Source organism: Callionymus lyra, chromosome 13 (assembly GCF_982586985.1).
Source record: "Callionymus lyra chromosome 13, fCalLyr1.hap1.1, whole genome shotgun sequence".
Lineage (NCBI taxonomy): Eukaryota > Metazoa > Chordata > Actinopteri > Syngnathiformes > Callionymidae > Callionymus > Callionymus lyra.
This window is the reverse complement of record NC_141830.1, coordinates 1,579,767-1,607,730: the sequence shown is the minus strand read 5'-3', so window position 1 is coordinate 1,607,730 and position 27,964 is coordinate 1,579,767. Positions and strand designations below refer to the sequence as shown.

At 50.4% G+C, this 27,964-nt stretch overlaps 1 protein-coding gene and 1 pseudogene across 1 annotated transcript in view; one reads left to right on the top strand and one right to left on the bottom strand.

Moving 5' to 3' along the window:
* The window catches only part of syne1a (spectrin repeat containing, nuclear envelope 1a), a 253,359-nt gene that overhangs the window by 30,987 nt on the left and 194,408 nt on the right, over positions 1-27,964 (bottom strand). The window contains 32 exon segments of the mRNA XM_087806340.1: positions 5,233-5,399; positions 5,463-5,621; positions 5,696-5,851; positions 7,929-8,054; positions 10,213-10,407; positions 10,922-11,222; positions 11,302-11,396; positions 11,454-11,601; positions 11,990-12,144; positions 12,212-12,358; positions 14,498-14,680; positions 15,776-15,980; positions 16,045-16,178; positions 16,247-16,417; positions 16,474-16,629; positions 18,854-19,009; positions 19,085-19,261; positions 21,389-21,538; positions 21,602-21,784; positions 21,851-21,983; positions 22,055-22,251; positions 22,320-22,451; positions 23,446-23,619; positions 23,683-23,883; positions 23,942-24,061; positions 24,280-24,381; positions 24,439-24,654; positions 24,721-24,894; positions 24,955-25,083; positions 25,274-25,415; positions 25,475-25,575; positions 25,636-25,767. Coding sequence (XP_087662466.1) covers positions 5,233-5,399; positions 5,463-5,621; positions 5,696-5,851; positions 7,929-8,054; positions 10,213-10,407; positions 10,922-11,222; positions 11,302-11,396; positions 11,454-11,601; positions 11,990-12,144; positions 12,212-12,358; positions 14,498-14,680; positions 15,776-15,980; positions 16,045-16,178; positions 16,247-16,417; positions 16,474-16,629; positions 18,854-19,009; positions 19,085-19,261; positions 21,389-21,538; positions 21,602-21,784; positions 21,851-21,983; positions 22,055-22,251; positions 22,320-22,451; positions 23,446-23,619; positions 23,683-23,883; positions 23,942-24,061; positions 24,280-24,381; positions 24,439-24,654; positions 24,721-24,894; positions 24,955-25,083; positions 25,274-25,415; positions 25,475-25,575; positions 25,636-25,767 — 5,117 coding nt within the window.
* Positions 19,271-21,314, top strand: LOC148066943 (uncharacterized; annotated as a pseudogene).

The window sequence follows — 27,964 nt, the reverse complement described above, 5'->3', positions numbered from 1 at the left end:
CACAGTCGTACAACAAGAACATAACAAGTGTCACAGACGTACAACAAGAAAATCGCAAGGGTCAAAGTCGTACAACTGTCATCACAATAGTCACAGTCATACAACCGTCATCACAAGATTCACAGTCGTACAACCGTCATCACGAGTGTCACATTCGTACAACAAGAATATAACAAGTGTCACAGTCGTACAACAAGAACAACACAAGAGTCACAGTTGTACAACTGTCATCACAATAGTCACAGTCGTACAACCGTCATCACAAGATTCACAGTCGTACAACCGTCATCACGAGTGTCACAGTCGTACAACAAGAACAACACAAGAGTTACAGTCGTACAACCGTCATCACGAGAGTCACAGTCGTACAACAAGAACATCACAAGAGTCACAGTCGTACAACCGTCATCACGAGAGTCACAGTCGTACAACAAGAACAACACAAGTGTCACAGACGTACAACAAGAAAATCGCAAGGGTCACAGTCAGGAGTCACTTCCAACTCTTCTTCTCTCGATCACCACTGACTCGTACGAGGAATGTTTCGTCTCTTATCAACTCTTCGTCTTCAGCAACTTCAGAGGAAACAGTGTTTAGAAGGAAAGTCTATCCTGAAGCTTCCTTCACGTCACAGCGAGGGTCAGACTCCTGGACGACACACCCGTCCAACAATGTCAACCGGCTGCTCGGTGAAGGTTTGTGGTGAACAGCTGCGGCTCAACCAGCGTCGATACAGACTAAACACACAACAAGTCGATCCGTCGACACACAAAATGTTCAAAACCTGGTGACATCGCAGTCGCACTCGGGCAGGATCTCCGTGGGACTGTCTGCCATCTCGCTCCAGCCTCCACCCAGAACCATGGGTGAGAAGAAGACCTCGTCCACCGAGAAGACCTTTGATTGACAACAACCTTCACGGTGCCATGTGACTCTCTCTCCTGCTCCAGTGGGCGAGCGACAGGAGAGGAGCCACAACTGTGACTTATCAACTGTCCAGGGTTATAAAAAGACAAGTGTGTGTGTGTGTGTGTGTGTGTGTGTGTGTGTGTGTGTGTGTGTGTGTGTGTGTGTGTGTGTGTGTCACAGTGCAACAAGTGTTGCTATAAAAAGACCCGTCAGAAGCTGATGGTTCCAGTGATGGTTGTCGTGAGAAGAATTCAAACGTCTCAGTGAGTTTAACATGTGTTCATTTTTGTGTTGATTGTATTTTTGTGTTAGTTTTGAAGTGAAGTTTTTAGTTTTTGACGACAAAAGTGACGACAAAAGTGCAACAAAAGTGACGACAGAAGTGACGACAGAAGTGACGACAAAAGTGACGACAAAAGTGACGACAAAAGTGCAATAAAAGTGACGACAAAAGTAACGACAAAAGTGACGACAAAAGTGACGACAAAAGTGACGGCAGAAGTGACGACAGAAGTGACGACAAAAGTGACGACAAAAGTGACGACAAAAGTGACGACAAAAGTGACGACAAAAGTGCAACAAAAGTGACGACATAGGTGACGACAAAAGTGACGACAGAAGTGACGACAAAAGTGACGACAAAAGTGCAACAAGAGTGACGAAAAAAGTGACGACAAAAGTGATGACAAAAGTGACGACAAAAGTGATGACAAAAGTGATTACAAAAGTGACGACAAAAGTGACGACAAAAGTGACGACAAAAGTGCAACAAAAGTGCAACAAAAGTGCAACAAAAGTGACGACAAAAGTGCAACAAGAGTGACGAAAAAAGTGACGACAAAAGTGATGACAAAGGTGACGACAAAAGTGACGACAAAAGTGCAACAAAAGTGACGACAAAAGTGACGACAAAAGTGCAACAAAAGTGATGACAAAAGTGAGGACAAAAGTGAGGACAAAAGTGAGGACAAAAGTGCAACAAAAGTGACGACAAAAGTGACGACAGAAGTGACGACAAAAGTGCAACAAGAGTGACGAAAAAAGTGATGACAAAAGTGATGACAAAAGTGCAACAAAAGTGACGACAAAAGTGACGACAAAAGTGACGACAAAAGTGACGACAAAAGTGACGACAAAAGTGCAACAAAAGTGACGACAAAAGTGACGACAGAAGTGACGACAGAAGTGACGACAAAAGTGACGACAAAAGTGATGAGAAAAGTGATGACAAAAGTGACGAAAAAAGTGACGACAAAAGTGCAACAAAAGTGACGAAAAAAGTGACGACAAAAGTGATGACAAAAGTGACGACAAAAGTGACGACAAACGTGCAACAAAAGTGACGACAAAAGTGCAACAAAAGTGACGACAAAAGTGCAACAAAAGTGACGACAAAAGTGATGATTGTATTTTTGTGTTGATTGTATTTTTGTGTTAGTTTTGAAGTGAATGTTTTCTCTTCCGTCTGCTGTGGCTTCATGTTTTCAGAGTGTGTTTCTAGAGCTGGAGCCGACGCACACGCCGACAACAAAAGTGACGACAAAAGTGACGACAAAAGTGACGGCAGAAGTGACGGCAGAAGTGACGACAAAAGTGCAACAAAAGTGACGACAAAAGTGCAACAAAAGTGACGACAAAAGTGACGACAAAAGTGCAACAAAAGTGACGACAAAAGTGACGACAAAAGTGACGACAAAAGTGACGGCAAAAGTGACGGCAGAAGTGACGACAGAAGTGACAACAGAAGTGACAACAAAAGTGACGACAAAAGTGCAACAAAAGTGCAACAAAAGTGACGACAAAAGTGCAACAAAAGTGACGACAAAAGTGATGACAAAAGTGACGACAAAAGTGCAACAAAAGTGCAACAAAAGTGACGACATAGGTGACCACAAAAGTGATGAGAAAAGTGATGACAAAAGTGACGAAAAAAGTGACGACAAAAGTGCAACAAAAGTGACGAAAAAAGTGACGACAAAAGTGATGACAAAAGTGACGACAAAAGTGACGACAAACGTGCAACAAAAGTGACGACATAGGTGACCACAAAAGTGATGAGAAAAGTGATGACAAAAGTGACGAAAAAAGTGACGACAAAAGTGCAACAAAAGTGACGAAAAAAGTGACGACAAAAGTGATGACAAAAGTGACGACAAAAGTGACGACAAACGTGCAACAAAAGTGACGACAAAAGTGCAACAAAAGTGACGACAAAAGTGCTACAAAAGTGACGACAAAAGTGACGACAGAAGTGACGACAGAAGTGACGACAAAAGTGACGACAAAAGTGATGAGAAAAGTGATGACAAAAGTGACGAAAAAAGTGACGACAAAAGTGCAACAAAAGTGACGAAAAAAGTGACGACAAAAGTGATGACAAAAGTGACGACAAAAGTGACGACAAACGTGCAACAAAAGTGACGACAAAAGTGCAACAAAAGTGACGACAAAAGTGCAACAAAAGTGACGACAAAAGTGATGATTGTATTTTTGTGTTGATTGTATTTTTGTGTTAGTTTTGAAGTGAATGTTTTCTCTTCCGTCTGCTGTGGCTTCATGTTTTCAGAGTGTGTTTCTAGAGCTGGAGCCGACGCACACGCCGACAACAAAAGTGACGACAAAAGTGACGACAAAAGTGACGACAAAAGTGACGGCAGAAGTGACGGCAGAAGTGACGACAAAAGTGCAACAAAAGTGACGACAAAAGTGCAACAAAAGTGACGACAAAAGTGACGACAAAAGTGCAACAAAAGTGACGACAAAAGTGACGACAAAAGTGACGACAAAAGTGACGGCAAAAGTGACGGCAGAAGTGACGACAGAAGTGACAACAGAAGTGACAACAAAAGTGACGACAAAAGTGCAACAAAAGTGCAACAAAAGTGACGACAAAAGTGCAACAAAAGTGACGACAAAAGTGATGACAAAAGTGACGACAAAAGTGCAACAAAAGTGCAACAAAAGTGACAACAAAAGTGACGACAAAAGTGCAACAAAAGTGACGACAAAAGTGACGACAAAAGTGACGACAAAAGTGACGACAAAAGTGCAACAAAAGTGCAACAAAAGTGCAACAAAAGTGCAACAAAAGTGACGACAAAAGTAACGACAAAAGTGACGAAAAAAGTGACAACAAAAGTGCAACAAAAGTGCAACAAAAGTGACGACAAAAGTGACGACAAAAGTGACGACAAAAGTGCAACAAAAGTGCAACAAAAGTGCAACAAAAGTGCAACAAAAGTGCAACAAAAGTGACGACAAAAGTAACGACAAAAGTGACGAAAAAAGTGACGACAAAAGTGATGACAAAAGTGACGACAAAAGTGACGACAAAAGTGACAACAAAAGTGACGACAAAAGTGCAACAAAAGTGCAACAAAAGTGACGACAAAAGCGACGACAAAAGCGACGACAAAAGCGACGACAAAAGCGACGAAAAAAGCGACGACAAAAGCGACGACAAAAGCGACGACAAAAGCGACGACAAAAGTGCAACAAAAGTGACGACAAAAGTGCAACAAAAGTGACGACAAAAGTGACGACAAAAGTGACGACAAAAGTGACGACAAAAGTGCAACAAAAGTGCAACAAAAGTGACGACAAAAGTGCAATAAAAGTGACGACAAAAGTAACGACAAAAGTGACGGCAAAAGTAACGACAAAAGTGACGACAAAAGTGACGACAAAAGTGACGACAAAAGTGACGACAAAAGTGACGACAAAAGTGACGACAAAAGTGCAACAAAAGTGCAACAAAAGTGCAACAAAAGTGCAACAAAAGTGCAACAAAAGTGACGACAAAAGTGACGGCAAAAGCGACGGCAAAAGTGACGACAAAAGTGACGACAAAAGTGACGGCCTGAGTATCATGTCAGGTGTGTGTGAGAGTATCATGTCAGGTGTGTGTGTTCCTCACCTGAGAGTATCATGTCAGGTGTGTGTGTTCCTCTCACCTGAGAGTATCATGTCAGGTGTGTGTGAGAGTATCATGTCAGGTGTGTGTGTTCCTCTCACCTGAGAGTATCATGTCAGGTGTGTGTGAGAGTATCATGTCAGGTGTGTGTGAGAGTATCATGTCAGGTGTGTGTGTGTGTATCATGTCAGGTGTGTGTGAGAGTATCATGTCAGGTGTGTGTGAGAGTATCATGTCAGGTGTGTGTGAGAGTATCATGTCAGGTGTGTGTGAGAGCATCATGTCAGGTGTGTGTGTGTAACATGTCAGGTGTGTGTGAGAGTATCATGTCAGGTGTGTGTGAGAGTATCATGTCAGGTGTGTGTATCATGTCAGGTGTGTGTATCATGTCAGGTGTGTGTGTTCCTCACCTGGCTGCGATCAGGTCCAGCAGGTGTTGCCAACGCTCGCCGACTTTGCCGAGTTTGTGTTGAATCTCAGCAGCTTTGCCGTCTTGACTCGCTCGAGCCAAACGTTCTCCCATCACCTGCAGCTGCTGCTTGTTCTCCTGAGCCACGCCGATCTCCTCCTGGTAGTCCTGGAGCCGAGGAGCCGAGGTCAGAAGCAGGGAGAGTCGCGGCTCACTTGGCAAAAACATTACCTTCCGCAGCTTCTCGATCATCTCCTCGATGCTGACGTCTCCGTTCTGAGAGACCTTGCTCTCCATCTGCGTGAGCCACTCGCACAGCTCCTTGTTCTTCTCGTTGAAGGCGACCCACTCGTTCAACTTCTCGCTCACTTGCTGCCGGCGCAGAGAGAGCTGAGGACCAGCAGATGGTGAGATGTTCACTCAGGCTTGTCGCTGTGACGCCGGTGTCCTCGTAGGGGGGTTACCTGGTGACAGACCTCCTGCCACTGCTGCTTCAGCAGCTGGAGGCGCTCCTGAAGGACGGTGATGTCATCGGCGCTGACCACGCCTTCCAGGGAGTCCCTCAGCAGGAGGAGCGAAGCCAGGTCGTCGCTCCAGCTCTCCACACTGCTCTGCAGGTCCTGCCAGGAGAACCAGACTCCATTCAGAAGAGAGGTCGGTGGATCAGCTGCTCTCAAGGTCGAAGGAGGAACAGAAGGACCTCCTCCTGAGCCGCCGCTCGGGTCTGAAGAACCCGTCGATGAACGGCAGCATCTCACTCGAGGTCCTCCTCCCCCACCGTGATGAAGCCTCCTCTCTCTCCCCCTCTTGCTCGCCCCACAGTGATGCTCTCGCTCTAATCTGCCTCTCTCTCCCTCTTCCTCCCCCACAGTGATGAAGCCTCCTCTCTCTCCCCCTCTTGCTCGCCCCTCCCCCTCCCGTGACTTCGGTTCACATCAGAACCATGAGTTCGGTTCACAACAGAACCATGAGTTCAGTTCACATCAGAACCATGAGTTCAGTTCACATCAGAACCATGACTTCAGTTCACATCAGAACCATGACTTCGGTTCACATCAGAACAATGAGTTCAGTTCACATCAGAACCATGAGTTCAGTTCACATCAGAACCATGAGTTCAGTTCACATCAGAACCATGAGTTCGGTTCACATCAGAACCATGAGTTCAGTTCACATCAGAACCATGAGTTCGGTTCACATCAGAACCATGAGTTCAGTTCACATCAGAACCATGAGTTCAGTTCACATCAGAACCATGAGTTCGGTTCACATCAGAACCATGACTTCGGTTCACATCAGAACCAACCATGAGTTCAGTTCACATCAGAACCATGAGTTCAGTTCACATCAGAACCATGAGTTCAGTTCACATCAGAACCATGAGTTCAGTTCACATCAGAACCATGAGTTCAGTTCACATCAGAACCATGAGTTCGGTTCACATCAGAACCATGAGTTCAGTTCACATCAGAACCATGAGTTCAGTTCACATCAGAACCATGAGTTCGGTTCACAACAGAACCATGAGTTCAGTTCACATCAGAACCATGAGTTCAGTTCACATCAGAACCATGACTTCAGTTCACATCAGAACCATGACTTCGGTTCACATCAGAACAATGAGTTCAGTTCACATCAGAACCATGAGTTCAGTTCACATCAGAACCATGAGTTCAGTTCACATCAGAACCATGAGTTCGGTTCACATCAGAACCATGAGTTCAGTTCACATCAGAACCATGAGTTCGGTTCACATCAGAACCATGAGTTCAGTTCACATCAGAACCATGAGTTCAGTTCACATCAGAACCATGAGTTCGGTTCACATCAGAACCATGACTTCGGTTCACATCAGAACCAACCATGAGTTCAGTTCACATCAGAACCATGAGTTCAGTTCACATCAGAACCATGAGTTCAGTTCACATCAGAACCATGAGTTCAGTTCACATCAGAACCATGAGTTCAGTTCACATCAGAACCATGAGTTCGGTTCACATCAGAACCATGAGTTCAGTTCACATCAGAACCATGAGTTCAGTTCACATCAGAACCATGAGTTCGGTTCACATCAGAACCATGAGTTCAGTTCACATCAGAACCATGAGTTCAGTTCACATCAGAACCATGAGTTCAGTTCACATCAGAACCATGAGTTCAGTTCACATCAGAACCATGAGTTCAGTTCACATCAGAACCATGAGTTCAGTTCACATCAGAACCATGAGTTCTGTTCACATCAGAACCATGAGTTCAGTTCACATCAGAACCATGAGTTCGGTTCACATCAGAACCATGAGTTCAGTTCACATCAGAACCATGACTTCGGTTCACATCAGAACCATGACTTCGGTTCACATCAGAACCATGACTTCGGTTCACATCAGAACCATGACTTCAGTTCACATCAGAACCATGACTTCGGTTCACATCAGAACCATGACTTCGGTTCACATCAGAACCATGACTTCGGTTCACATCAGAACCATGACTTCGGTTCACATCAGAACCATGACTTCGGTTCACATCAGAACCATGACTTCGGTTCACATCAGAACCATGACTTCGGTTCACATCAGAACGACGGAAATGAAACCAGGTCCTTTATCTTCACGATCTTCTGGTGAAGCCTCAGAGATTCTCTGACCGTGTGTCGCCACATGTCAATCAAAGTGTCACGGTCGGTTCAGGTCCTACCTTGCACCTGAGCTGCTCGGCGTGAAGCTCCTCGTGAAGGTCCGGCAGAGCGTTGGACAGTTTCCTCTTGAAGGCTCGGAGCTTCTCCAGCGACGCCTCGATTCCTTTTTCACATCGTTCCCAGTTCTGCACACATGAAGAGGTCGGTCACGCAGGTCAAGGTCAAGGTTCATGATCAGAAACATGGACGTGTGAGTTCAGTGGCCGACGGTCGGTCACGCAGGTCAAGGTCAAAGTTCATGATCAGAAACATGGACGTGTGAGGTCATGAATTAGAAGGTCTAAAAGACACGACACTAGAAGATCATGACCTTGAGGCTCAACAACGAAGCGAAGCAGAAAAGAGATGAAAGTCTATCTTTAGAAGTTAAAAACACGTCATATTTGACCCTCAGGCTCGACGCACACAGAAGGAGACAAAAGACCAAACAAGGAGCTTCACTCATGAGACCCGAGACTCTATTTTAAGAAGAATCATCACGTCTTTCTTCTCCAGATCAGCTTCAGGACGTATTTCCTTCAGAGTCTGAGGTTCAGTCGAGACGATCAAAGTATCAAAGTTACATAGAATTGTACACAGTGTTCTACTCCATCCATCATCCATCCCTCCCTCCCTCCCTCCATTCATTCCTCCATCCATCCATCCATTCATTCCTCCATCATCCCTCCCTCCCTCCCTCCCTCCCTCCCTCCCTCCCTCCATTCATTCCTCCATCCATCCATTCATCCATCCATCCATTCATTCATTCCTCCCTCCCTCCCTCCATCCATTCATTCCTCCCTCCCTCCCTCCATCCATCCATTCCTCCCTCCCTCCCTCCCTCCATTCATTCCTCCATCCATCCATTCATTCATCCCTCCCTCCCTCCCTCCCTCCCTCCCTCCCTCCCTCCATCCATCCATCCATCCATCCATCCATCCATCCATCCATCCATCCATCCCTCCCTCCCTCCCTCCATCCATCCTTCCCTCCCTCCATCCATTCCTCCCTCCCTCCCTCCCTCCTCTCTCCCTCCATCCATCCATCCATCCATCCATCCATCCATCCATCCATCCATCCATTCCTCCATCCATTCATTCCTCCATCCATCCATCCCTCCATCCCTCCCTCCATCCATCCATCCATTCATTCCTCCATCCATCCATCCATCCATCATCCATCCATCATCCCTCCCTCCCTCCCTCCATTCATTCCTCCATCCATCCATTCATTCATTCCTCCATCCATCCATTCATTCATTCCTCCATCCATTCATTCATTCCTCCCTCCCTCCCTCCATCCATTCATTCCTCCCTCCCTCCCTCCCTCCCTCCCTCCATTCATGCCTCCATCCATCCATTCATTCATCCCTCCCTCCCTCCATCCATTCATTCATTCCTCCATCCATCCATCCATCCCTCCCTTCCTCCCTCCATCCATCCATCCTTCCCTCCCTCCATCCATTCCTCCATCCATCCATTCCTCTCTCCCTCCCTCCTCTCTCCCTCCATCCATTCCTCCAACCATCCATCCATCCATCCATTCCTCCATCCATCCATCCATCCATCCATCCATCCATCCATTCCTCCATCCATCCATCCATCCATTCATTCCTCCATACATCCATCCATCCATCCATCCATCCATCCATCCATCCATCCATCCATCCATCCATCCATCCATCCATCCATCCATCCATCCATCCATCCATCCATCCATCCATCCATTCCTCCATCCATCCATCCATCCATCCATCCATCCATCCATCCCTCCCTCCCTCCATCCCTTCATTCCTCCATCCATCCATCCATCCATCCATTCCTCCATCCATCCCTCCCTCCCTCCCTCCCTTCCTCCATCCATCCCTCCATCCATCCCTCCCTCCCTCCCTCCCTCCCTCCCTCCCTCCCTCCCTCCCTCCCTCCATCCATCCATCCATTCCTCCCTCCCTCCATGCATCCATCCCTCCCTCCATCCATTCCTCCCTCCATCCATCCATCCATCCATCCATCCATCCATCCATCCATCCATCCATCCATCCATCCATCCATCCATCCATCCATCCATCCATCCATCCATCCATCCATCCATCCATCCATCCATCCATCCATCCATCCATCCATCCATCCATCCATCCATCATTATTAAAGTATAAAGCGTAGAATTGTATTCATTTAAAGTCTGAGTTCCCAATTGATAATTCTGAGAAGTTCTTGAGCTAAATTCAACCACGTGTTCATTCAAAAATATTGCAGTATTTAAAACACAAACAAGTACTTTATGTCTCGATGTCAAAGGTCAAACCTTGAGCAGGCTGTGCATCTCCCTCCTCTGCTGGTCCAGCCGGTGGTGAGCGTGTCTCCATCGGTCCTGGATCTCCATCAGCTCCGTCTGGAGACCGGACTCTGCTGTGGGGTCGGCAGTGAGCAGCAGAGTCCGGCCCGTTTCCACCGTCAGGATGTAGCCGCCCTGCTGGCGCTGCAGCAGACGCTCCTTCAGCTGCACACACACCAGTGTCGTCACCAGGAGCACAGAAGTTGTGCGTCGGTCAACACACACACACCAGTGTCATCACCAGGAGCACACAAGTTGTGCGTCGGTCAACACACACACACCAGTGTCGTCACCAGGAGCACAGAAGTTGTACGTCGGTCAACACACACACACCAGTGTCGTCACCAGGAGCACAGAAGTTGTGCGTCGGTCAACAAACACACACCAGTGTCGTCACCAGGAGCAGAGAATTGTGCGTCGGTCAACACACACACACCAGTGTCGTCACCAGGAGCACACAAGTTGTGCGTCGGTCAACACACACACACACCAGTGTCATCACCAGGAGCAAAGAAGTTGTGCGTCGGTCAACACACACACACCAGTGTCATCACCAGGAGCACAGAAGTTGTGCGTCGGTCAACACACACACACCAGTGTCATCACCAGGAGCACAGAAGTTGTGCGTCGTTCAACACACACACACCAAGTGTCATCACCAGGAGCACAGAAGTTGTGCGTCAGTCAACAAACACACACCAGTGTCGTCACCAGGAGCACACAAGTTGTGCGTCGGTCAACACACCTTTATTTGATCCAACTGGTTCCTGGCGCCCTGCAGCGGCACCGGCTCTCCAGGCTGGCGCATGTCGGGGTCAGAGGTCACCTCCTGAAGCCATCGCTGCAGCTTCTCCGACATCTCCTGGTAGTTCTGCCACTGGCGCACCAGGCCGTCGATGATGCCTCGCCGCTGCTGCGCCCGCCGGACCACGCCCTGCCACTGGTTGCCGAGCAACGCCAGTTTGACGCTGAAGTCATCTCTGTGGACAGACCAGGACGAAGATGAACGCCGTGCATGGAGACAACCTTCTTGATCACCGCAGGTAAGAAAGCGCTGACCCGTCGTCCACGTGGCCTTGATCCAGCATGTCGTGGCCATCGCTGATGATGGAGTGGAGGAGCTGCTGCCGCGTGAACATCTCCGCCTGGAACAACTGAAGCCAGAACATCACGACCGAGCAGGAGAGCGTGAGGAGCTTCTGTGTGCAGACCTCGTGGTCCCGCTGTTGCTCCAGAAGGTTCTCCTGGTTCCCGGAAATCTCTGCCGCCAACTTCTGCTCCGTCTGCGACAGGAACTCGTTCCAGGCTTCGCACTTCTGGAGGAAGCTCTGGTTCTGCAGAAGACCTGCTTGAAGCTTACTGGAGGAGACGAAACAACAGACCTTCAGGTGCAGGACATCCATGTTTTGACAGGAACAACATGAGCTCAGAAGATAAGATCTTGTTCTTTCTCTTTATTTCTCTTTGTTCACTTTTTTTTATGAATAATTGCTGTATTGCTGTGTCTAATTGGAAAAAAACTATTTCCTGAAGGAGACCTCCTGAGGATCAATAAAGTCCTACCTTACCTTGACCTAACATAACCTCACCTAAGTATCTATTTCTTCAATAATAAATAAATATGTCTGCAGTTCTGTGTTGGTATGAACTGTCTCTCGTCATCTTCTTCCTCAAAAACACTAATCACTTTTTTTTCATTGGTTTTGCAAACATCTCCGAACGTCTGGTTCCACCTGGACGTTCTCACCTGAACTTCTCGCTCAGGTGGGCGCAGTGAGAAGCCCAGGCTCGATTCAAGCCCTGCAGCCGCTTGACGTCGGCGTCGCTGACGGGCAGACGGTACATCAGCTCGTTGACTCGCTCCAGGTCCGGAGAGAGACTGCTGAGCTTCAGCAGGTGGACCTGCAGGTGAGTCAGAAGACGCATGAGGTCTCAGAGCCAACGATGAGATTCAATTCACTCCTCCAACCTTCAGCTTCTCCATGCGAGCCTTGATCTCAGCCTGTGACGAGGAGACCACTGGGTCCAACTCCTTCTGCACCTTCTCCGCCTTCTCGGCCTCGCAGACGAGTATCTCCAGCTGCTCTCTGAAGAGCTCACACGAGCGAGAACCAGCCTGGAGGAGAAGACCACGAGTGTTAGGAACCTGTTAGTGTTTGTTGTCGTCACCAGGAGCACACAAGTTGTGCGTCGGTCAACACACACACACCAGTGTCATCACCAGGAGCAGAGATGTCGGTCAACACACACACACCAGTGTCGTCACCAGGAGCACAGAAGTTGTGCGTCGGTCAACACACACACACCAGTGTCGTCACCAGGAGCACAGAAGTTGTGCGTCGGTCAACACACACACACCAGTGTCGTCACCAGGAGTACAGAAGTTGTGCGTCGGTCAACACACACACACCAGTGTCATCACCAGGAGCAGAGAAGTTGTGCGTCGGTCAACACACACACACCTGTGTCGTCACCAGGAGCACAGAAGTTGTGCGTCGGTCAACACACACACACGAGTGTCATCACCAGGAGCACAGAAGTTGTGCGTCGGTCAACACACACACACCAGTGTCGTCACCAGGAGCACAGAAGTTGTGCGTCGGTCAACACACACACACCAGTGTCTTCACCAGGAGCACAGAAGTTGTGCGTCGGTCAACACACACGCACCAGTGTCGTCACCAGGAGCAGAGAAGTTGTGCGTCGGTCAACACACACAACAGTGTCGTCATCGGGAGCACAGAAGTTGTGCGTCGGTCAACACACACACACCAGTGTCATCACCAGGAGCACACAAGTTGTGCGTCGGTAACACACACACACCAGTGTCATCACCAGGAGCACAGAAGTTGTGCGTCGGTCAACACACACACACCAGTGTCATCACCAGGAGCACACAAGTTGTGCGTCGGTCAACACACACACACCAGTGTCATCACCAGGAGCACACAAGTTGTGCGTCGGTCAACACACACACACCAGTGTCATCACCAGGAGCAGAGAAGTTGTGCGTCGGTCAACACACACACACCAGTGTCGTCACCAGGAGCAGAGAAGTTGTGCGTCGGTCAACACACACACACCAGTGTCATCACCAGGAGCAGAGATGTCGGTCAACACACACACACCAGTGTCGTCACCAGGAGCACAGAAGTTGTGCGTCGGTCAACACACACACACCAGTGTCGTCACCAGGAGCACAGAAGTTGTGCGTCGGTCAACACACACACACCAGTGTCGTCACCAGGAGTACAGAAGTTGTGCGTCGGTCAACACACACACACCAGTGTCGTCACCAGGAGCAGAGAAGTTGTGCGTCGGTCAACACACACACACCAGTGTCGTCACCAGGAGCAGAGAAGTTGTGCGTCGGTCAACACACACACACCAGTGTCATCACCAGGAGCACAGAAGTTGTGCGTCGGTCAACACACACACACCAGTGTCATCACCAGGAGCAGAGAAGTTGTGCGTCGGTCAACACACACACACCAGTGTCATCACCAGGAGCACAGAAGTTGTGCGTCGGTCAACACACACACACCAGTGTCGTCACCAGGAGTACACAAGTTGTGCGTCGGTCAACACACACACACCAGTGTCGTCACCAGGAGCACAGAAGTTGTGCGTCGGTCAACACACACACACCAGTGTCGTCACCAGGAGCACAGAAGTTGTGCGTCGGTCAACACACACACACCAGTGTCATCACCAGGATCAGAGAAGTTGTGCGTCGGTCAACACACACACACCAGTGTCGTCACCAGAAGCACACAAGTTGTGCGTCGGTCAACACACACACACCAGTGTCGTCACCAGGAGCAGAGAAGTTGTGCGTCGGTCAACACACACACACCAGTGTCATCACCAGGAGCAGAGATGTCGGTCAACACACACACACCAGTGTCGTCACCAGGAGCACAGAAGTTGTGCGTCGGTCAACACACACACACCAGTGTCATCACCAGGATCAGAGAAGTTGTGCGTCGGTCAACACACACACACCAGTGTCGTCACCAGAAGCACACAAGTTGTGCGTCGGTCAACACACACACACCAGTGTCGTCACCAGGAGCACAGAAGTTGTGCGTCGGTCAACACACACACACCAGTGTCGTCACCAGGAGCACAGAAGTTGTGCGTCGGTCAACACACACACACATAATAGTGAAGAAGAAGGAGAAAGAAGAAAATCCGTTTACGTTCGTGACTATTGTTGTTGTTTTGCTTCACCTCGCGGTCAGAATAAATGTACCTGCAGTGCCTCTTTCTGCCTGTGGAGGGCGCGCCCGAGCGTGTCGAGCCGGTGAGCGAGCGACAGGTGGTCCGACTGGAGGGTCGCGGTGGACGAGGCGTCGCTCAGACTCTTCAGCTGCTCCACAGGCTCCTGCAGCTGCTGCACAGCCTCCGCCAGCGCCTCCTGCTCCGAGAGACACTCCTGCGCCAGAGTTCAGAAGATCGCAGTGAAACCTTCTGCTTTGTTATGATAATGATAACTTATGTTCTCCAAGTTTATTATCGGGACGGATTTAAATACGAGACGCTCAAGGTCACGGTTCGTTTCCAGACGTTTTGTTCCTCCGTCTGCCGGCGCGACGCTGTGGCAACACTGGGTGTGACTCAGGCTTCTGTCGGGTTCTTTTGTGAGTCTCTCACCAGACACCTGATTCGCCTAGTGTCATACCATTGAAGGGGCGCATGTCCTCATAGTATCATCCATTCATATGGGCCAGTAGGACCCTACTCTACCTACTAGCATGTAGAATAGGCTGTTATCAGCCATTCATCTGGTTGACCCAATGTTATTAATCAAAAAATATATTGTCTCGAGCGGGTTGCGATCCCGCATCCCTGGGGGCAAAGAAAAAACTATGGCTGATGCGCTATCCACTGAGCTAAACCCTAACCCTGACACTGACCCTAACCCTAGGGTCTTTAACTCTAACCCTAACCCTAACCCTAATCCTAACCTTAACCCTAACCCTAACCCTAACCCTAATCCTAACCCTTACCCTAACCCTAACCCTTACCCTAACCCTAACCCTAACCTTAACCCTAACCCTAACCCTAACCCTAACCTTAACCCTAACCCTAACCTTAACCCTTACCCTAACCCTAACCCGGTACTTCCGTATCCTTTCGTGTTTTTCCGTATCTTTCCGGTTTGCGTCCAAGAAAGATAAAGTTATCTGTCTTTAAACGGAATAAATAAAATGTTAGGGTTATTGTTAGGGTTAGGGTGAGGGTTAGGGTTAGGGTTAGGGTGAGGGTTAGGGTTAGGGTTAGGGTTAGTGTTAGGGTTAGGTTTTAGCTCAGCAAATCGGCCATGGTTGTCTTTTTTTTTTTTTTTTGCCCCCAGGGATCTGGGGATATATCGAGACAATATAGTAGGTAGAATAGGGCCCTACTGGCCCATATGAATGGATGATAATATGAGGACATGCGCCCATTCAATGGAATGACACTAGGCGAATCGGGTGCACCAGATCCTCATGACAGGTTCGTGCCGCAGCGACTCTATCTCTTCACTCACGTCACACTCCTTGATCCAGCGGCTGCCGTCGTCCTCCGTGACGTCACCGTCGGCCACGGCCTTCAGCAGGTGATCGGCTCGCGCCTCCTGCCGCGTCACCGCCGCCGCACACCGGCCGTGCGACGCCTGGTACTGATGCCACAGCACCGACAGGGCCCTGCTGCTCCGGAGCTGCTCCGAGATCTGCTCCAGCAGATGGTTCCACCTTCAGGAGAGAGGTCAAAGGTTACCGCTGATCTCCAGTGTGGAGCAGGGGTCACGGGGTGCACCTCAGGGTGACCTCCTGCAGGGACTTGTGGAGCGTCTCCGCCACAGACGGGTGACACTCGGCGAGGAGCTGCTGGGTGATGGAGCCGATCTTCTTCAAGCTGCTCTCCTGCTTGTCCATCTCTTCCTGCAGGTTCTAGAAGGAAAGTCAGGGAGTGACAAGAGTCTTGGTCCATAAACTCACGAACATCTTCGGCCGCTCACCTCCAGACCTTCCACCTGCTGCGTCACGGCCTCCAGGGATCCGTTGAGGAGGCGCAGCCGGGACACGGAGTAGGTTCCCTCCATCAGGTATCCATCCATCTCGTCGGCGGCGCGTCGGTACAGCGTCCACTGCTCCAGCACCGAGCGCAGGCTCACCTTCACCTGCGAGATCTTTGAGCAGCCACAGTCTCACACGAGGAACATCGGCGCTGGGGTGGAGCTCTCACCATCTGGTCCAGGTGTGTCCAGGACAGGTGCAGGCCTTTCAGTGTGTCTCGCACCAGGACGCAGGCGTCCCCCGTCTTCTTCTGCACCAGGACGTTTCCTCGCTCCACGGTTTTCTCGAGATCCTTTTCCTTCTCCTTCACCAGTTCTTCCAACTCCTGTAACACACATGATGTCACATAAATATATACAAATATGAGCATGTTTTGTTTAATGTTTCATAATCTGTACATGATGTCATTGTGTTTGTGTTTGTGTTTGTGGTTTTGAATGGGGGAAAATTGGGGGGAAGTTTCTTTAATGGGTTGATGTGAGGGGAGACAGGAGTGTGAGGTGAGACGGGAGTGTGAGGTGAGACGGGAGTGTGAGGTGAGGTGAGACGGGAGTGTGAGGTGAGGTGAGACGGGAGTGTGAGGTGAGACGGGAGTGTGAGGTGAGACCGGAGTGTGAGGTGAGACGGGAGTGTGAGGTGAGATGGGAGTGTGAGGTGAGACGGGAGTGTGAGGTGAGACGGGAGGGTGAGGTGAGACACCTGTGTGAGGTGAGACACCTGTGTGAGGTGAGACGGGAGGGTGAGGTGAGACGGGAGGGTGAGGTGAGACACCTGTGTGAGGTGAGATGGGAGTGTGAGGTGAGACGTGAGGGTGAGGTGAGACACCTGTGTGAGGTGAGATGGGAGTGTGAGGTGAGACACCTGTGTGAGGTGAGACGGGAGGGTGAGGTGAGACGGGAGTGTGAGGTGAGACGGGAGGGTGAGGTGAGACGGGAGGGTGAGGTGAGACACCTGTGTGAGGTGAGATGGGAGTGTGAGGTGAGACACCTGTGTGAGGTGAGACGGGAGGGTGAGGTGAGACGGGAGGGTGAGGTGAGACGGGAGGGTGAGGTGAGACACCTGTGTGAGGTGAGATGGGAGTGTGAGGTGAGACGGGAGTGTGAGGTGAGACGGGAGGGTGAGGTGAGACGGGAGGGTGAGGTGAGACACCTGTGTGAGGTGAGATGGGAGTGTGAGGTGAGACACCTGTGTGAGGTGAGACGGGAGGGTGAGGTGAGACGGGAGGGTGAGGTGAGACGGGAGGGTGAGGTGAGACACCTGTGTGAGGTGAGATGGGAGTGTGAGGTGAGACGGGAGGGTGAGGTGAGACACCTGTGTGAGGTGAGATGGGAGTGTGAGGTGAGACACCTGTGTGAGGTGAGACGGGAGGGTGAGGTGAGACGGGAGTGTGAGGTGAGACGGGAGGGTGAGGTGAGACGGGAGGGTGAGGTGAGACACCTGTGTGAGGTGAGATGGGAGTGTGAGGTGAGACACCTGTGTGAGGTGAGACGGGAGGGTGAGGTGAGACGGGAGGGTGAGGTGAGACGGGAGGGTGAGGTGAGACACCTGTGTGAGGTGAGATGGGAGTGTGAGGTGAGACGGGAGTGTGAGGTGAGACGGGAGGGTGAGGTGAGACGGGAGGGTGAGGTGAGACACCTGTGTGAGGTGAGATGGGAGTGTGAGGTGAGACACCTGTGTGAGGTGAGACGGGAGGGTGAGGTGAGACGGGAGGGTGAGGTGAGACGGGAGGGTGAGGTGAGACACCTGTGTGAGGTGAGATGGGAGTGTGAGGTGAGACGGGAGGGTGAGGTGAGACACCTGTGTGAGGGGAGACGGGAATGTGAGGTGAGACGGGAGTGTGAGGTGAGACACCTGTGTGAGGTGAGACGGGAGGGTGAGGTGAGACGGGAGTGTGAGGTGAGACGGGAGGGTGAGGTGAGACGGGAGTGTGAGGTGAGACGGGAGTGTGAGGTGAGACGGGAGTGTGAGGTGAGACGGGAGTGTGAGGTGAGACACCTGTGTGAGGTGAGATGGGAGTGTGAGGTGAGACAGGAGGGTGAGGTGAGACGGGAGTGTGAGGGGAGACACCTGTGTGAGGGGAGACGGGAGTGTGAGGGGAGACGGGAGTGTGAGGTGAGACGGGAGTGTGAGGTGAGACGGGAGTGTGAGGTGAGACGGGAGGGTGAGGTGAGACGGGAGGTCGAGGTGAGACGGGAGTGTGAGGTGAGGTGAGACGGGAGTGTGAGGTGAGGTGAGACGGGAGTGTGAGGTGAGACGGGAGTGTGAGGTGAGACGGGAGTGTGAGGTGAGGTGAGACGGGAGTGTGAGGTGAGGTGAGACGGGAGTGTGAGGTGAGACGGGAGTGTGAGGTGAGGTGAGACGGGAGTGTGAGGTGAGGTGAGACGGGAGTGTGAGGTGAGACGGGAGTGTGAGGTGAGGTGAGACGGGAGTGTGAGGTGAGACGGGAGGGTGAGGTGAGACGGGAGTGTGAGGTGAGACACCTGTGTGAGGTGAGACGGGAGGGTGAGGTGAGACGGGAGTGTGAGCTGAAGACACTGGTCCTCGAGTACCTGGCAGTCTTTGAGAGCGTTCTGCACTGACGCTCCGTCCTCCATCCTGTGTCTCTTCTTCAGCTTCTCCTCCTGCAGCGTCAGCCACGCCTTCAGCGCCTGAACTCCGTTCTCATGCTCCAGCCAACTTTCCAAGAGTCCTTCCAGAAGCTGAATCTGGAGATGAAATGTGTAGAAATAGTTTGAAGCGATGGTTTCTTCCAACAAAAGAGTCATTTGAAGAAATGTTACCTTTTCCGAGAGGAGTCCCTGCAGGACCTGCCACCTCCGGTTCATGGCTCCGAGCTTCTCTGCGAAGTCCGTCTTCTCTCTGCGCTTCCCTTCCACGTCCTGACTGCTGATCTGAAGCACCGACTGATTGACGAAGTCCACAGTCAACTGCTTACAGGTCAGATCGATGCGGTAACCCTGCGACCACGAGAAGAAGAATCACATCAATGTGATGAGAAACAAAAACAAACGACATTCAAGTGCATTCAGGAGCAAGAGCTGGAACAGGAATGGGAACAGGAAAGGGAACAGGAAAGGGAACAGGAATGGGAACAGGAAAGGGAACAGGAATGGGAACAGGAAAGGGAACAGGAAAGGGAACAGGAAAGGGAACAGGAATGGGAACAGGAGCAGGAGCGGGAACAGGAAAGGGAACAGGAATGGGAGCAGGAGCAGGAGCTGGAACAGGAAAGGGAACAGGAAAGGGAACAGGAGCAGGAGCGGGAACAGGAAAGGGAACAGGAGCAGGAGCGGGAACAGGAAAGGGAACAGGAGCAGGAGCGGGAACAGGAAAGGGAACAGGAATGGGAACAGGAGCAAGAGCGGGAACAGGAAAGGGAACAGGAATGGGAGCAGGAGCGGGAACAGGAAAGGGAACAGGAGCAGGAGCGGGAACAGGAAAGGGAACAGGAATGGGAACAGGAATCGGAACAGGAAAGGGAACAGGAGCAGGAGCGGGAACAGGAAAGGGAACAGGAAAGGGAACAGGAAAGGGAACAGGAGTGGGAACAGTAAAGGGAACAGGAGCAGGAGCGGGAACAGGAAAGGGAACAGGAGCAGGAGCGAGAACAGGAAAGGGAACAGGAAAGGGAGCAGGAGCGGGAACAGGAAAGGGAACAGGAATGGGAACAGGAAAGGGAACAGGAAAGGGAACAGGAGCGGGAACAGGAAAGGGAACAGGAAAGGGAGCAGGAGCGGGAACAGGAAAGGGAACAGGAATGGGAACAGGAAAGGGAACAGGAAAGGGAACAGGAGTGGGAACAGTAAAGGGAACAGGAAAGGGAACAGGAGCAGGAGCGGGAACAGGAAAGGGAACAGGAAAGGGAACAGGAGCAGGAGCGGGAACAGGAAAGGGAGCAGGAGCGGGAACAGGAGCAGGAGCGGGAACAGGAGCGGGAACAGGAAAGGGAACAGGAATGGGAACAGGAGCAAGAGCGGGAACAGGAAAGGGAACAGGAATGGGAGCAGGAGCGGGAACAGGAAAGGGAACAGGAGCAGGAGCGGGAACAGGAAAGGGAACAGGAATGGGAACAGGAAAGGGAACAGGAATGGGAACAGGAGCAGGAGCGGGAACAGGAATGGGAGCAGGAGCAGGAGCTGGAACAGGAAAGGGAACAGGAAAGGGAACAGGAAAGGGAACAGGAATGGGAACAGGAGCAGGAGCGGGAACAGGAAAGGGAACAGGAGCAGGAGCGGGAAAGGGAACAGGAGCAGGAGCGGGAACAGGAAAGGGAACAGGAATGGGAACAGGAGCAGGAGCGGGAACAGGAAAGGGAACAGGAAAGGGAACAGGAGCAGGAGCGGGAACAGGAAAGGGAACAGGAATGGGAACAGGAGCAGGAGCGGGAACAGGAAAGGGAACAGGAATGGGAGCAGGAGTGGGAACAGGAAAGGGAACAGGAGCAGGAGCGGGAACAGGAAAGGGAACAGGAATGGGAACAAGAATGGGAACAGGAAAGGGAACAGGAGCAGGAGCGGGAACAGGAAAGGGAACAGGAAAGGGAACAGGAGTGGGAACAGTAAAGGGAACAGGAAAGGGAACAGGAAAGGGAACAGGAGCAGGAGCGGGAACAGGAAAGGGAGCAGGAGCGGGAACAGGAAAGGGAACAGGAATGGGAACAGGAAAGGGAACAGGAAAGAGAACAGGAGTGGGAACAGTAAAGGGAACAGGAAAGGGAGCAGAAGCAGGAACAGGAAAGGGAACAGGAAAGGGAACAGGAGCAGGAGCGGGAACAGGAAAGGGAACAGGAATGGGAACAAGAATGGGAACAGGAAAGGGAACAGGAGCGGGAACAGGAGCAGGAGAGGGAACAGTAAAGGGAACAGGAAAGAGAACAGTAAAGGGAACAGGAAAGGGAACAGGAAAGGGAACAGGAGCGGGAACAGGAGCAGGAGAGGGAACAGTAAAGGGAACAGGAAAGAGAACAGGAAAGGGAACAGGAAAGGGAACAACATTCAAGTGGGATTATGAAGAAAGATCAATAAAAGTTAAACTACTTTCATGTCGTCAGCAGACAGAACAGGAGAAGAAAAATAAGTTGGTACCTTATATTTCTGTAAAAAGCTCTGGACCATCTCAGAACCAACAGCTTCTGAGATCTTGTCCTGATCTTCCCCGATGATGTTCTCCATGAGTGAGATCCAGCTCATCAGCTCGGCGATGGCGTGTCTGGACGCCAGCTTCTCCATCTGCAGCTGTGGGAGGATCCAGAGGTCAGTGATGTTTGCTGCCGAACTCAAGACGGTTTCTCCTCAGACCTGGTGAAGCTTCTCTTGCACGACGGGGATCCGAGTGAGAAGCTCCGCCCACTGCGTGTCCACATGGCTCAGCGCCGTCCTGAGCCCCGCGGTGTCCACCCTCTTCAGGCGCAGGAGCTGGTTCCCGGTGCTCAACACTGAGGAACGCAGCGAGGACTTGGCATCGACCTCTTTGGAAAACTCCTGTCAGAGGAACACGGTCCATCAACATCTGAGAAGTTTGTTTCACGTCCGAGTCGCACCACGTACCAGGAAGGCATGAAGGTGGTCCCTGACGGTCTCCAGCTCCTGAGGAACAGTGACCGACTGTGTCGTCCAGAACTCCAGCTGGTCCAGAGCCGATCGCAACCACCGAGTCAGTTCAGCCGATTCTCTCTGATACCTGGAAGCATGTTCCAGTGATGAACAAGCACTTCATGGGTTTGAATCACCCATCAGCCCTTGAGAACAAACCTGCTCCAGTGCTTCAGCGTGGAGTCCAGTCTGTGCAGCTCCTTGTTGACCTTGGTGGTGGACGACAGCCAGTGTTCTCCCAGCTGGGTCAGCTGACTCTCCAGGTCAGAACAACCGACCGACAGCAGCAGCCTCTTGCCGTCCTCCAGGACCTGGTACAGCTGCGGCTGATGCTCCGTGAGACTGGCCTTCAGCCGCTTCATGGTGAGAAGAGTTTGTTGTGAAGATTGAAAAACAATGTTTTTACGAGGAAACCTGCTCGTACGTGATAAAGCCCGATCCTCTCCACCAGCCTCGCCTCGGTTTCCTCCACCAGACCCACAGTGGGGATGCTGCACTCCACCGCCTCCAGCTGCCGACACAGCGCTTGATAGTCTCCCATGAGTCGACTCCACGACTGTGAGAAGAGAAGTTTATTCTGGTGATGAAACATGTTCTACTGAGCAGCAGGTTTGACTGCAGAACATCATCCATTCATTTTTCTATCAAAATAGAATTCCCTGGAATTAATAAAACTACAAGCAGGAACACAAGCAGGTGCGGGAACAGTAAAGGGAACAGGAAAGGGAACAAGAATGGGAACAGGAAAGGGAACAGGAAAGGGAACCAGAATGGGAACAGGAATGGGAACAGGAAAGGGAACAGGAAAGGGAACAGGAAAGGGAACAAGAATGGGAACAGGAAAGGGAACAAGAATGGGAACAGGAATGGGAACAGGAGCTTGAACAGGAATGGGAACAGGAGAGGGAACAGGAAAGGGAACAGGAATGGGAACACAAACGGGAACAGGAAAGGGAACAAGAATGGGAACACAAACGGGAACAGGAAAGGGAACAGGAAAGGGAACAAGAATGGGAACAGGAAAGGGAACAAGAATGGGAACAGGAATGGGAACAGGAAAGGGAACAGGAAAGGGAACAGGAAAGGGAACAAGAATGGGAACAGGAAAGGGGACAAGAATGGGAACAGGAATGGGAACAGGAGCTTGAACAGGAAAGGGAACAGGAAAGGGAACAAGAATGGGAACAGGAGAGGGAACACGAATAGGAACAGGAAAGGGAACAGGAATGGGAACAGGAGAGGGAACAAGAATGGGAACAGGACAGGGAACAAGAATGGGAACAGGAAAGGGAACAGGAAAGGGAACAGGAATTGGATCAGGAGAGGGAACAGGAAAGGGAAAGGGAATGGGAACAGGAGCTGGAACAGGAGTGGGAACGGGAACAGGAAAGGGAACAGGAAAGGGAACATGAAAGGGAACATGAAAGGGAACAGGAGCTTGAACAGGAAAGGGAACAGGAGCGGGAAAGGGAACAGGAAAGGGAACAGGAGCAGGATGATACACGACATGGAACGAACTAGCACAACTTTGACGGAGCACATGTTCTCGCCTCCAGGATGCCCTCCAACTCCACCCCCCTGCGGTGAGCCTGCTTGAGGACACTCTGAGCCGAGGCCAGGGTCTCGTCCATGGCAAGAGTCTCCCTCTGGGTGACCAGCCTTGACACTTTACTGTAGAACGTCCGTGTAAGAGTCATGTGACGTTCCAGACTCTGGAAAAACTCCTGAAGGCCAGAAGAACCAAAGTCAACACAATCCTGCAACACAATCACTTGGACGAGTCTGACCTTATGTTTGTCCAGCAACATCTGCACTTCAATGACGGAGGCCACGGTCATCTTCTGGTCGGCGGCCACCTTCTCCTCCGCAGTGTCCACCAGGTCAGCCAGGTCACGAAGTGCAGCTTCATACTGAGCCTTGAGGGACAGGCCTTGGTTCAGGCTGCTGCGCCGAGCTCCCAGAACCAGCACCAGCTCATCGTAGACCTCCTGCAAACACACGAGGGAGTGACCATCCACGCGTCTGATGCCGGTCACCGGCGTGTACCTGTAGTTTGAGAAGCTCCTGGCTGGAGGTCGGGTCGGATTGAAGTCCTTCTGCCCTGGTCTTCAGCTCGCTCACTCGTTGTTCCAGCTCCCTCAGACCGTCGTCCACCTCCGACATGGTCTGGTGAGAACATGGTATCAGCGACTGACTCTCACCGGGTTGAAGATCATTCAAGATGTTTTACTCTCTGGAACTACACAAGCCAATGTTCTATTCCGGCCCACTAGCGCCCCCTGCAGTCCAAATCTGTTCATTTGAATTGTCAAATGCTAAAAATCAATAACGTCCTTCTACTCGTGCATGATCCCGTGAACATGAACATGATGAGAGTGTCACACCTCTATCTGTTTGGAGGCCGGTCTGTCCATCGCTCCTGTCGTCTTCTGCAGGAACTGCTGCTTGCATTCACTCAGCGCCGCGGACAACAGTCTGAGCTGGTTCTGCAGAGACAGTGTTACGAGGAACATTCAAGATCTCGAAACTGAATGTCGTCGCACCTGGAGGTCGGAGTGCTCGTGCAGACTGTCTCTCATGGTGTCACAATGATGGTCCAGTGTCGAGTCCAAGAGGGTCATGCGCTCCTGCAGGCCCTCCACCGTGTCCTCCAGCAGGCCCTGGTCCTCCCCCCCACACAGGCAGCCAGCTCGACCACACAGCAGGTCCCTGCACTGGCTCACCTCCCGGCTCAGGTCCTTCAGATGTTTGCTCAGTCCCTGCAGAGACCACCGTGAGGGAGAAGCTCAACACCAGATTCCCCTGAAGACAAGTGTTCCTCTCACCTCCAGGTGTGTGAGTTGTGTCTCCAGGTTCTCAGGGAGAAGAACCGGCCCTGAGAGCAGCTGGTTTTCTACGACGTCCAACCAGGCGGAGGCGGCTGACGCGGCCGCGTACAGGTTCTGTTGGACTGAAGACCCCCCGAAAGACACGGCCCTGTGGGTGTCGGGGCCCCCGGCCTGAAGGACACACACCATGGTTGTGAATCCATGAATGAGTGGAGGTCAGATGAAGCTCACCTCTTGAGAGATGATGTCCAGAGTCTGGTTACACGCTTCGAACAGGGCCCTCGGAGAACGGCCGTCTTGAGGGTAAAACTCTCCTCGGACCACGACACCGGGACTGGACAGTCGGGAGTGATGGACCATCTGTGGGTGAGGGACAGTGAAGGTCATTGAATGAACAGTCAACAGTAAGTTTCATGCACATGTAAATAGTTCATTTGCCAATAGTCAAGAGAAGATGTTTCAGAACCAGCTTCACGAGTTTGGTGGATCCAGACGATAAAACACACATGCAGATGCAGAAGATTCTTCTGAAGGACATCACTTCACTCACCACACTGGGCTGGTCCTGACCCAGAGAGTTCAGAGAGAGCTGCAGCTTCGTACTCTGATCTTTGTTCAGGTTCTCCCAGCGTTGCCGGAGCTGGTCCAGAGGAGACACCATGTCCGTCTCCAGAAGAACGCCGACGGCCTCGCTGCGGGAGAACTCGGGTGTCAGAGCGATCATTCAAAATGGTGGATGAAGACCATGTACCTGTCTGAGCTGGATGTTGTTCGTTGGCAGAGAAGTTCTTCTCCCACACTGGCCACTGACTGCAGCAGCTTCTTCTGCTCCGCGACATGTTCCTGCAGCTCCTGGAATCACACACGGATGGTTTTCTTCACGATACTGAAGCCATGTTTGACGAACTGTACCCTCTGTCGCAGCAGGTTGTCGTGAAATTGTTGTGTTCGGGACGAGCGCGCCTGAGACAACCAGTCCTGGACGTTTGGACTCTGAGACAACGTGGAGTCTGGTTCACTGTCGTCCTGCTCCTGCAAGGAACCCTGTGGAGAAGATCAGCAACAAGTCAGCAAGGCTAACATGCCTGTATGTCAACAAGACATGAGCTATCAGGAGGCTAACAAGGCTAACATTAGCATGTATGTCAACAAGACATGAGCTATCAGGAGGCTAACAAGGCTAACATTAGCATGTATGTCAACAAGACATGAGCTATCAGGAGGCTAACAAGGCAAACATTAGCATGTATGTCAGCAAGACATGAGCTATCAGGAGGCTAACAAGGCTAACACTAGCCTGTATGTTTACAAGACAGAATCTTTCAGGAGGCTAACAATGCTAACATTAGTCTGTATGTTAACAAGACATGAGCTATCAGGATGCTAACAAGGCCAACATTAGCATGTATGTCAACAAGACATGAGCTATCAGGATGCTAACAAGGCTAACATGCCTGTATGTCAACAAGACATGAGCTATCAGGATGCTAACAATGCTAACAGTAGCATGTATGTCAACAAGACATGAGCTATCAGGAGGCTAACAAGGCTAACATTAGCATGTATGTCAACAAGACATGAGCTATCAGGATGCTAACAAGGCTAACATTAGCATGTATGTCAACAAGACATGAGCTATCAGGATGCTAACAAGGCTAACATTAGCATGTATGTCAACAAGACATGAGCTATCAGGATGATAACAAGGCTAACATTAGCATGTATGTCAACAAGACATGAGCTATCAGGATGCTAACAAGGCTAACATTAGCATGTATGTCAACAAGACATGAGCTATCAGGAGGCTAACAAGGCTAACAGTAGCATGTATGTCAACAAGACATGAGCTATCAGGAGGCTAACAAGGCTAACATTAGCATGTATGTCAACAAGACATGAGCTATCAGGATGCTAACAAGGCTAACACTAGCCTGTATGTTTACAAGACAGAATCTTTCAGGAGGCTAACAATGCTAACATTAGTCTGTATGTTAACAAGACATGAGCTATCAGGATGCTAACAAGGCCAACATTAGCATGTATGTCAACAAGACATGAGCTATCAGGATGCTAACAAGGCTAACATGCCTGTATGTCAACAAGACATGAGCTATCAGGATGCTAACAATGCTAACAGTAGCATGTATGTCAACAAGACATGAGCTATCAGGAGGCTAACAAGGCTAACATTAGCATGTATGTCAACAAGACATGAGCTATCAGGATGCTAACAAGGCTAACATTAGCATGTATGTCAACAAGACATGAGCTATCAGGATGCTAACAAGGCTAACATTAGCATGTATGTCAACAAGACATGAGCTATCAGGATGATAACAACGCTAAGATTAGCCTTAATGTTAACAAGACATGAGCTATCAGGATGCTAACAAGGCTAACATTAGCATGTATGTCAACAAGACATGAGCTATCAGGATGCTAACAAGGCTAAGATTAGCCTTAATGTTAACAAGACGTGAGCTATCAGGATGCTAACAAGGCTAACACTAGCCTGTATGTTTACAAGACAGAATCTTTCAGGAGGCTAACAAGGCTAACATTAGTCTGTATGTCAACAAGACATGAGCTATCAGGAGGCTAACAAGGCTAACATTAGCATGTATGTCAACAAGACATGAGCTATCAGGAGGCTAACAATGCTAACAGCTGCATGTATGTCAACAAGACATGAGCTATCAGGATGCTAACAAGGCTAACATTAGCATGTATGTCAACAAGACATGAGCTATCAGGATGATAACAAGGCTAAGATTAGCCTTAATGTTAACAAGACAAGAGCTATCAGGATGATAACAAGGCTAACACTAGCCTGTATGTTTACAAGACAGAATCTTTCAGGAGGCTAACAAGGCTAACATTAGCATGTATGTCAACAAGACATGAGCTATCAGGATGCTAACAAGGCTAACATTAGCATGTATGTCAACAAGACATGAGCTATCAGGATGTTAACAATGCTAACACTAGCCTGTGTGTTTACAAGACAGAATCTTTCAGGAGGCTAACAAGGCTAACATTAGTCTGTATGTCAACAAGACATGAGCTATCAGGATGCTAACAAGGCTAACATAAGCATGTATGTCAACAAGACATGAGCTATCAGGATGTTAACAATGCTAACAGTAACATGTATGTCAACAAGACATAAGCTATCAGGAGGCTAACAAGGCTAACATTAGCATGTATGTCAACAAGACATGAGCTATCAGGATGATAACAA